General features: G+C 37.5%; 2 protein-coding genes across 2 annotated transcripts; both read left to right on the top strand.

The window, feature by feature from the left end:
- The first annotated feature begins 588 nt into the window (after window positions 1-588).
- LOC104211706 (glycosyltransferase BC10-like) lies at window positions 589-3376 on the top strand. The gene is made up of 2 exons (XM_009760800.2): window positions 589-1792; window positions 2948-3376. Exon 1 carries the CDS (start codon window positions 762-764, stop codon window positions 1785-1787), a length of 1026 nt encoding a protein of 341 aa, XP_009759102.1. The 5' UTR covers window positions 589-761; the 3' UTR covers window positions 1788-1792; window positions 2948-3376.
- A 7599-nt stretch (window positions 3377-10975) lies between these two features.
- Window positions 10976-11470, top strand: LOC138889288 (uncharacterized). The gene has a single exon (XM_070172577.1). The coding sequence runs from the start codon at window positions 10976-10978 to the stop codon at window positions 11468-11470; it is 495 nt and encodes a 164-aa protein (XP_070028678.1).
- Window positions 11471-11696: the final 226 nt, after the last annotated feature.

Below are 11696 nucleotides of genomic sequence, written 5' to 3' on the forward strand. Positions count from 1 at the left end.
GTCTAGGCGAATTCACGTTAATTTGTGATCACGCGGAGGTACTAATTGATTCTTTTGAAATTTTGCGACAATTATTTCGAACGTATCTAGATGTTTATATATATATATATATATTATTTTAGAAAGATGAAATATTCATTATATTTTAGAAAGATGAAACATACATACATTAACTCTATGTATTGTCGTCATAAAAAATATTTACATAATCAGGTCACTTAGGTAATTATATATAACTCTATTTAATATCGTGACCTAAAGTAATTCTACTTAATTTACTAGTATAACAAGTTAATCTTTGCACTGTAATGTATATAACTAAAATCCTCATACTGAAATGATTTAGGTTTAAAGCTTCTGCAATTATAAAAATTAAGTCTTAATGTTATTTATTGGATTTGTGTTCTGACTCTAGAAATTTTTCTCAAGTGTGCTTGTGAATATATGTAGAGATATATATAGTAATTCCTAAAATAACTCACATCCTACCATTGCCTCCGAAGGTTTAGGAGATAAGACTTCCACTTTTCCTTTTGTGAATTTTCATGGCACCATTCTCTAATTTTTTTCTTAATCACTATCCACAAATTTCCAATTTTTTTGCTTCTCTCTGTCCCCTTCAGTATTTGGGAATAACTTTCCAATTCCTCCTCTGACTTTCATCTTCATCACATTGTACATATAAATCATCTTGTCATTTCTACATTCGTTTTTGTTGTTTTTTCCCTATAGTTTATATATGTTTAACGTAAAGGGTGGCTATGTTTAACACGCCCTTTGTTCTATCTTTTGCACTTTTATTATCATTTCCTCTTCTTTTCCTTTTCGCCCCACGAATCTTTCCACCAAAACACGTAGAAATTTCTATTCCTGATGAACTTGATGATCTAGCGTTATTCAGGCGTGCTACCCTTGCTTCTATTGATAGGGGCGGTGGTGCCATCTCTCGTCTTGGCACCACCAACCCCCGTCTAAAGATCGCTTTTCTCTTCCTCACCAACACTGATCTTCATTTCGCTCCTCTTTGGGATCGATTCTTCGCCGGCCACGATGGCCTTTACAATATTTACATCCATGCAGATCCTTCATCCAAAGTTTCGCCACCTGGCGGGCGAATTTTCAAGGGCCGTTTCATCGCGGCCAAGAGGACTCAACGTGCATCCCCTACCCTAATATCAGCGGCTCGTCGCCTTATGGCGACGGCCCTCTTAGACGACCCGTTAAATTCCTATTTTGCCCTTGTATCACAACATTGCATCCCTTTACATTCATTCAACTATATTTACAACTCTCTCTTCACATCTCAATATCGGAGCTTCATCCAAATATTATCCAACGAGTCGTACATGTGGGACAGATACATCGCACGTGGCGAAAGTGCAATGCTACCCGAAGTACCATTCGATAGGTTTCGGTTTGGGTCTCAATTCTTTGTTCTGACGCGAAGGCATGCATTGGTAGTAATTAGGGATAGGAGGTTATGGAGGAAGTTTAGATTACCTTGTTTGAACGACGATTCGTGCTATCCTGAGGAGCATTATTTTCCTACACTTTTGTCAATGGAGGATCCTGAAGGTTGTACACAGTATACATTAACTCGTGTTAATTGGACGGAGAGTGTTGACGGACACCCGCGTACTTATTTTCCGGCGGAGATTTCGCAAGAACTTATCTATAAGCTCCGGGAATCGAATTCTACGTATTCTCATATGTTTGCAAGAAAATTCTCGCCGGATTGTTTGAAGCCGTTGATGGATATTGCAGATAAGGTCATTTTCCGGGATTAAATCGGGTATGTTATTTTAAAAAATAAATTTGTCTTACAATTGTAGTAAAAATATTTAGCTAACGTTTCGACATAGATTTGGTTGAAGTTGTGTTAGAACGTGTATTTTATTTGAAAAAACTTGAAATTTAATGAGTAGAAGAAAAAAAAAATTGCCCAAAAACAGCCCTAAACCACTTTTTGGGAACTTAAAAATCTTTGATTTTTTTTTTTCAAAACTTGATCATATTTCATAAAAAAAATATTTTCAATTTTTTTTTTGAAAAAATGAAGCCAAAATCTATAGCCAAACGGGAGCTTAGGAGTCGTTTGATTATTGGGATTAAAAAAATAAATATTTAGTGAAAAATTGATAGTACGATTTCATACCGTGTTTGATTGGCATTTCATTTTTCATATAGGCAATATCAAGATAGCTTTATAGAAAATTTTACTATATTATTTCATACCGGATCTAACATGGAATAACTTATGGTAGGATTAATTAACTTTACGGAAATAAAACACCTGAATGATAATATTTTAATGGATTTATCATTTGTGTACCATGTTTATCATCAGATGCGAAGCATAATTTTGTATATTTTTTTTTATTGATATATCATTCTTGTAATATTTATTTTTCTAATTTCTTTATGAATCCCCCAAATTACCATTTTCTAGTAAATATTACAGACATGAAATAAAGTAATTTTTCGTTAAGTGTTAAAGAGTTACATAATAGTTTCATCGGAGTAGAATTCATTATGGCCTGATTCGTTTTCCCTAATATTGATTTATGATGAGATATATGGCCAAGAAAATGATCTCCTATGACTAGTTACAATTTTAGTAGAATTTTTTATATAAAAAAAAAAAAACTACTAAGGTCTATTGTGTTTTACTTACTGATCTCATGTGTAATATTTTATTAATCTCGTGTAAAAATGACTAGACAATTAAAATAATATTTATAATAGGCCATAAAACCGATCTCCCCTCTGTTGTCTTACTGAAGCGTGTTACTTTATTTGATTCTATTGGTGGTTTAAAATGTTGTTTTAGGTTATTAATCATAGGAACCAAAATGACTAGAAGATTAAAATAATATTTGTAATGAGCCATAAAACCGATCTTCCTCCATTGTCTTACTGAAGCGTGTTACTTTATTTGATTCTGCAGGTGGTTTGAAATGTTGTTTTAGGTTATTGTAGGAACCAAATGCCTGAAGGCTGAAGCAGGAAGAGGCTGAGGTTCATGCTAAAGCCTTCTCAAAATAAAGAAATGCTGCTGCTATTTGGTGGTTTCTCTTGTACATAAATTAGAGAACTGCCTTGGCTTTCTAGCTGGTTGGATAAAAACTTACTCGTATCCGGTGTTTACAAACTATGAAATGGTGTGATGATCAAAATGGTGTTAATTATGGGGTTAGACTGCAGTTAGAGAAGGATTTGGTGCAAGGATAAGCAAAATGTAGCAAATATGCTTATCTCTTGTTCTCCTTTCCTTTTACACATACTTTTTATGAGGTTTCAATTTGTAACTCATATATATATGCCTTATAAATTTATATATTATACAAACCTCTTGTTTTATATTTGTGTAAAAGAACTATATTGTAATCTAGATGTAGAAGATTTTGCCGCTCATGTGTCAATTTTATTCTTTTTTAATTTCTATTTGGTGTAACAAATTTACCTTATTTGATTTTAGTTTCTTACGGCTAGATGCATTCATTTGGTTTAATAACAGTAATTATGTGCCAATCCCAAATAAGTTAGGGTGTAACAAATTTAACTTTTCATCATAAGACTCATCATGAATTGACAAGTTTTACTCTAGCTGCTGACGTACCATAATGTTCTTCCTTCACCTGAGTTTGGGACTCACAATATGAACAACTTCACATAGACGGAGCTTTGATGCATTCATTTAGTAATTCATGCTAATAAACGTCTTTAAGTGATGTCCTTACTTAAAGTCTGAAATTAAAAAAAAAAAAAAAAAAGTGACTCAAGTCGACTTAAAAATTGATGATCTGCACTTTGATTTGGTCCGACATTTGTTTTTAAAATTATTAGGAATGTGAATATTTTGTTAATTTAGTCTAGTACAAAATATTGACCAACAAAAAAAAGGAAATACTCTTTCAGTGATCAAAGTCTTGCCTTTGTAGTCTTTCCATAGTTCATGTTGATCAACACCGGCCTATGGTACTGTATTCTCATTTGTCTGATGCTCATGTACCAGGCAGTTAAGGTTATACTTAGCTTTCTTTTTTTCATCGAGATTGGGTTGGTGTTCAGTGTACCACTTGTCTAGCCTATGCTTTACAAACCTACATAGCTCCACCTTTTTTATGGAGGATGTACTTCATGTCCTAGCTTTACTTTCTTTCGGGGCCATTTCCTTCGCCCTTTCTTCTTAGTCTGAGGCATCTCCCTCTCGTCCTATTATGGTAAGTTAACCACAAAGTTTTGGAAGCGGTGTTTCATTCCCTTGTTTTGTCGTGGCACACCCCCCTCCCCCTACAAGCACCCCCAGCTCAGGGGGACCAGAAAATGCCTTTCGTTTTTCACCCTTCATCTGCCCTTGTCGTCTTCCTTAACAAGCCCTTGAGCCTCCTTTGCGCCACCTTCTTCATAGAAGCCCCAGAAATAGGATGGAGATCTGTCCGAACTTAATCCAGTCTTATTAAAGATGGGGGCGAATCAAGCAACTCTTATAGATAGATAAAATAGGAAGGAAGAAATACTGATAGCATTTGCAGCTGCTTCATTCTGATCGATATACAAGCAGTTGGGCGTGAAGCTTTTTTCGTGAAAAAGCGTCCTTGTCAATATAGGATTGTCTTTTATTCTGCTTTTACTTATTTTTTATAAATCTCTCATTTTCAATTTTTTTATTATATTTAGTACGATCTGGCTTCACACACATGGTGCTTACACCTCTCGCCTATCGGAACACCAACCCAATCTTGAAAGCTGAAGTGGTTTGGAGAATGGAAGAACAAAAATATCTTCTTTACCACCATAAATGGTAACATAAGACCTTCTTCACTCATGCTTGTCATCTACTCGTGAATATCGTTTAGTCAAGTCTTTGTTCTTTTATTCTTAAATATGGGTGCTAACATCCAATCCTACACCTATTAATGAAGCGTATTACAGTCGTTAGCAATAATAAATCCAACAAGGTTGGGGTCGAATCCCACAAGAAGTATGTGTGCATTAGTGTGTCCAAATGTGTGTAAACTTGACGATTCTTAATGTAATCTTAAATGGAGAGTGGTTGTTCAATTACTTCTAAAGTTACTTCTAAAATTACTATGAAAACTATTTTAGTAATTTTATCGAACACTTAGAATGCGAGTAAAAATGAAGTTGTAAAAAATAAAAAATAAAAGTGATAGGATTGCTTCCCCTTCGTGTAGGTTATGCTTTTGGGTATATAAATGTTCAATTCTAGTTAATTAAGCATGTGTTATGACTTCATTTTCTATCCTACCAACTTAATGTCTTCCAACAATTAAGAGGTTTTTTACCCCAAGTTGCTCTTCCAAGCCAACTAAGACTCAATGATAAGCAGTTGATTAGCCCAAGTATAAATCACATTATTCCTAGCTAGATTTCATTAATTAAGTGATTAACCCACTTAATTTCTTGCTAATTACTTTACCCTTAAGCTAAGTTCTACTCTTTCAAGCTCGAACACGCAAAATAGATATGAATTTAGTGTTTGTAACCACAAAATCAATCAATAAAGTATGGAGTAATTAGATAACACAAAGCTTAATCAAACTTCGAATATATATTTACAACCAAAAACATAACCCCACTTAGGATTCACAATCGTAGCTTAAGAAGCTTAGCTAGACATAATAAAGAAACAAAATATAAAGATAAATGATAATCTAAACATATTAGCTAAGAGAGTAGAGAAAGATTAAGCAAACTATGATGAAACTGCCCAAAACTCTTAAGGGAACTCCAAAAGCTGCTCTTCAACGTTCAAATGGTTCAAAGATACTCTAAAAATATATTATATTGCTATTTATAATCGTTAGCAATATCTGATAAAAGTACCCCTATGGTGTCCAATCGTGGAGCCGATTAATGATGGTCTCCACGTTTGGCTGTAATGATTCAGGTGTCCTCGTGGCTTTGTTCATGGAGATAATGTTTGTGGCCTAGTTCGTGGGCTGAAATGGCTCCACGATTTAGATCGTAGAGGTGGGCAGAACTTGCACAATTCTTTGCTCTAGATGCACTTCAATATCGTGGAGATGTTCAAGATCGTGAAGTTTAGCAGACTTTACTCCAAATTTTCCCGACTTAGCCATTTTTTATGCACTTTTGTACCCCCAGTTTTGGCTCCACGGTTGACCTTAGTGGAGCCATCTCCACTTTTCAATCTTCAAATTCTTCAATCTTATGCTCCAAATTCCATCTCTTTTCATCTTTTTTTATCCAATCCTTTGTCAACGATTTCATTTAATCTCAAATATCTGAAATCGACCAAATTAAGTTAGTTAAGGCTACTAAATCTTACTTAAAGATCCTTAAAACTCAAGAAAAAGGTATGAATAAGTTAGCAAAATACCAACTTATTAATAACTCGCAACTCGTATGAAAGTCGAACAACATCAGCCTCGATATAAGGTGCATGAAGTTTCAACAACTCTTGAATAAAATGTCTTGAAATTAAAATTGCTTGATTAGAGATTAAGTTAGAAGAATTAACCTAAATAGCCTCTCACCCTGCTGCTTCAACTAAAAATAGTTGGCAGAGATAAATATATACATATAATCGTGTATAGTCTTTATGTATCGGCTAGAAAAAATAAATAGTAGATTTAGCCAGCTATTTATATAAAGATCATTTAAGATTTAACATATATAGTTGAGAACTTCGTATGAACCTTATGAATTCTTCAAGTTCTAGCAGATGGGACAAAATTACACTTTTGAAAGAGAACCTTATTCCATTTACAAGACATAACCATTCATAGCAGTAATATCTATTTTTCTAAGTGATTTAGTAATTTCTTTTGGTGATCACTTTGTTCTAGCCTATCTTAGTATTGATGGTTTTTTCGGGATTGTCATTTTAAGTAGATCGCGTTGGACATCTTATGTCGGGATATGAATTAAATAAAAAATAATCCTTTTTAGGTAGTCTATGGGTAGCTGCTCAGTCAAATAGTTATAAAATACCACTAGCTCTATGTGTGTTATCTATATCTCTATGTGTGATTCGGTAAGACATAAACTTTCTCCAAAAAGATAGTTTCTCTCCGTTTGCATTTTTTACTCTATTATTGTCAAAGAGCTAACAAGAATACATATTATATTCACCTATATTATTTTTTTGCACTTTTCTACGGTAGTTGTAGTATTCTTAGGGGTCATTTGGTTACCAGAATAAGAATAATAATTTCGAGATAGAATTTGGGATTGTATATATCCCATGTTTGATTAAAGGTATTATTTAATTTCGAGATAAATTTTATACTAAGATGATGGGATTAGCTATCTCATATAGAAAGTGGAATAGCTAATTCTATGGGATATCCTTATTTATCCTACCGTTGTACCAAACGACCCTTACAGTCTTCGCACAACAATTAGCAACAATAAGTGGCTATGCATCATATATACTCCCTCTTTCTCAATTTATAATTCGTACTTTTCTTTTTAGTCTCTCCCAAGAAAAATATCATACTTCTTTATGCAGAAATAATGTAATTTTATTGAACTTTTTATTTTATTCTTAATGAGATAATTCATAGTCATATAAAATTCTATGATATGTTTTAGACCATAAGTTTGAAAAATCTTTCTTGCTTTCTTAAATTCCGTACCTAGTCAAACACTACCACACAAATTAAGTTTAGAGGTTTGAATTGGAGTTGATATTGTGCAAAGGAATTAAGTTTGGGATTGAAGCATAGTACGTGCATTCACTCTCTTTGTTGTCTTAGCAAGAAGAGGAAGCAAAAAAGGCACGGACAAACGGAGAAGAAGCGGAGGTCTTTGTTGCTTTTTAATATTGTTTACCCTAAAATCGGATAACAATTGAATTTATACATATTTTTAAGGATACATGATATAATTTGGTATAAATTGAAAAAATATATATTAATATAAAAATTGACTGCAAAAGAAATAAACGCAAACCGAACGAATCGAACAGCCTTGGCTCTTGAGTTCGATCACCCTCGAACCAAGTTAAATTTTGACTGAAGAACAGAGTAACAAGACAATGAAAATTAAAGAAAGGCAGTGTATTGCTTTGTATTGCGTAAATGTGATGATGTTTTACAAATGATCAGACCCCCTTTATATAGTAGGGGAGTCCTAGCCTTGATATAATTCTAAATACAGTAAGAAATCTCCTGATTAGCTAATTAATCGGTCTCTTCTTGATACGTGCCAGGATTTTCGCCGTGATCCTCGCACGATTGCAAATATTTCGGCATTCCATTATTTGGCTCCGTAAACTTTCATGGATCTCGCTCGGTCTCGATATTTGTCGATCTTGATCGGTCTCTTGGTCACGAGCTCGGCAATCTAACTTTGCTTCATGGTTCGATATAATACAAGGTTGAACCTTGGCCTATCACATTCCAGTCTCGATTAGTCATACGAAAGGATAAGCCCGATTTTGACCATGTACAGATAGTCCCCTCGTTTCTCGGAGAAAAGATGACGAGAAACGATATAAACTTTCCAATCCTGTCTCGATGACGTAAGCGACGAGCCCGACTATAACGTTAGTGACAAGTGGGTACTAAAACGTCTCGTTGGTTTGGTTACCAAGGCATTAAATGCCTGTCAGTTGTTGTTCGGCCACTACCGGTTCTAAACCACCACCAGCAAGCTGTAAGTACCGTCACCTTCTTCCACTCAAACTTTACGCTCAAAATTTCCCTCATTCCTACTTCTCTCCAAAATCTCTTTGCTTTGCAACTCTTGTACCCAAATCTCTTGAACCTTAAGCAAATTGCATACTAATTCTTTTTCCTTCTATAATGGCAAAAACTTCCAAGACTGTACCGCAAAAGGAGACCACCTCTTTGTCGCGGCCTGCCGGCGACAGAGCTGCAGCTGAATATCCCCTTGAGGATTTCATTCCGGAAGGGTGCCCTACTGTTGCCGACTTCAAGATTGAGAAGACCTCCTTAGTACCGGGTCGATGTGAACCAGTCTTGAGGTATATATATGCACAATTACCAACGACCTCCTTAACAAGGTTAAAGAGAAATGCAATTGGGCCAGAAAACATGTGGTGGTACCTTCGCCTGAGGAGTCAATCACTACCCACATGGAGGGTTTACTAAGTGTTTACACTTACCCCTTCAAGATGGGCCCCTTAGACCATGTCATCGCCGCCTTTTGCAAGAGATACTATGTGACCCTCGGCCAGATCCATCCTTCATTTTGGAGAATAGTGATTCTCCTCCGATTTTTTGTAAGCTAAATCGAGGGATGTCCTTTCACCCTCGATCACCTTATGTGCCTTTATAGTCCCCGGCTCTATCGAGTAGGGTTAGTCAAGCTTGCTCGCTGGGCTAGCAAGGCACCATTCTCGAGCATAGATGAGGCTCGTGACCGAGGTTGGTTGGGTCAATTTGTCCGAATAAAGACTTTGAACCTGATCCCTGCCGAAGACATGCCATTTCCTGATAAATAGAACATGAACCGTGAGTAGTACTTTGCCTTTTTAATTTTGTTGATTTACTTCTTATCTTCAGCAGTTGTGGCCCAGATGTCGAACGTAGTCCTTGAGCTCAAGCAATGGGTCGAGGGCCTAGTGTCACAGAGACCATACTCCGAGCGTGCTTGGATGGAGTTGTCGAAGGGTCGACAGGAGGCCTGCAATCATGGAAGTCTCTTTCTTTGAACGGTTACCGTTCGGGCTTCTTCTCGAGCTTACTCATCTTTTTTCCTTTGTAGTCCTCGAGAAAGATGTAGCAATGAGGCCCCCATATGTTGAAGAAGAAGTCCTTCCCCCCACCACCTGCTCTGAAGCAAGCCAAAGAGAAGAAAATAAAAGGGGCTCTGAGTTTCCCTGGCCCGAAAAAAAAAGACCTGCAAGGAGGTCTCGCAAGCCTAAGTAGGACACTGGTGCTATGCTTTCAGACTCGATCTACCGATTAAGGGATGAGTCCGAAGAAGAGGAGGAGGATAATAGTTCCAAACTGGTGACCCGCTTGCAGGCAGTTGTCACCGTACAAAAACCCTCCGAACCGGAGGAGGTTGATGAGGGAGCCTCGGCCGAAGTTCCTGAACCAGAAGGAGTTGAGGCCACTCCATCCCAAGCTGATATGGTCAAGTAAAAGACTGGGGGCGAGGCTTCTCGAATAGCAGAAGATGTTCTGAGGGACGAGCTCGAAGTGATTGATACTTTTGAATCCCCTCAATTTTCGGACACCACGATCCGTGAGGCCAATATGTTGGAAGGTCACTCTTATGAGGGTCCTCAAGGGGTGGTTGATATCCATGGCTTCTTGGATGGGGTAGATTTCGCTACCTTGGGAGATGTCACCGAGCTTGGTGACTTACCGATGCCAAAGAAAGCACCGTCATCGGGTGCTACTAGGTCTTCATCGATCCCACAACTGGTAGACCGATTTCCGGCCCCAAGTGTTACCCCCATAGTAGGTGTAATATAGTGCTTTCTATCCCGGAGGATGCCCGGGTCTTCTCTCCCCCCTGGGGATTACTAGCTACCTCGGATGCTTGGTGACCGAGGAAGACCAAGCCATGATGAATGCGGTGGGAGTCGCTTGCCTGTTCAATGAGGCCCACCATGCTCTGAATCGGGTAACTTCGAGGGTCACCCCATTATATCTTTTAAACTTGGAATTGTAGGTAATTCTAACATCTTTTTCCTTGTTTTCGGGCTTCAGTGTTGCATCATGAGGCTTTCCTTCGAATCCGGGAGGAGAGCGAGGCTTAGGTTTGGAACCTTACTGACACCTGCAAGCTTCTCAATGAGAAGCTTCAGCCATATTTAGTAGCGGCTCGGGATGAGCATGCCAAGATGGCCGAGCAGGTATTCTGAGTGTTTCATGATAGTGAAGATGAATCGGAGATAACGACTATCGATCCGATTCTACATGTCTGACAGAAGCTCGAATAGATCAGGGATCTTCAGAAACAAATAGATACAATACAAGCTGAGGCTGAAGAGTTCAAAAAAAATATGGATATCTTAGCCTCGAAAAAAGAGGCCGTCCAAGTAGAGTATGAGTCTGCCGAGTCCCAGCTTCAGGCTGCAAGAGATAAGGCCTCGGTACAGGTCAAGAAAATCGAGGAGCTTCAATCTCAGCTGGACTCGACTATCTCTGATAAGGCAAACTTGGCTAATGAACTTGAGGCAGTCAAATCTGAGGTGGCCATGGCCAACACCAAAGCTGATGCTAAAGTGGCCCAATATAAGGTTGAAGTCGAGGCCATCCAGGCGAAGGCCAGGAGCATGGTGGATCATGCAAAATGGCAAGCTCGAAGGGAATCCCTCGAAGGGGTTCAGGCTCAAGGCTTAGATATTATGGTCGAAATAGAGAATGCCAAAGCAGAGGAAACCAGGGCCCGGAAGCTGGCCTTTCTTAAGGAAGACTCCGAGAGCTTAAGTGAGTCTGAAGACGGGGAAAATCCCGAAGATGGAGATGCTACCTCCGATGAAGACCAGGCTACTTAGGCCTTTATATTTTTGCTTTCTTTTGTATCTTTTTTGAGGTCGTTTTGGCTGTTGTAAATTTTTGTATTAGGTTAATCTGGCCTTTGTAAAAATATTGTTTATTTATATATATAAGTCTTTCTATCCCTTTCGACTCTCAAACTTTTCCTTTGTTTTATTGCTTGTGTTCAAAAAGGTCGGTGTGCCTTAGCACAAAACAACTTAAGTTGTTTAAGTTTGAACAAAC

This window comes from Nicotiana sylvestris, chromosome 4 (assembly GCF_000393655.2).
Source record: "Nicotiana sylvestris chromosome 4, ASM39365v2, whole genome shotgun sequence".
Taxonomy (NCBI): domain Eukaryota; kingdom Viridiplantae; phylum Streptophyta; class Magnoliopsida; order Solanales; family Solanaceae; genus Nicotiana; species Nicotiana sylvestris.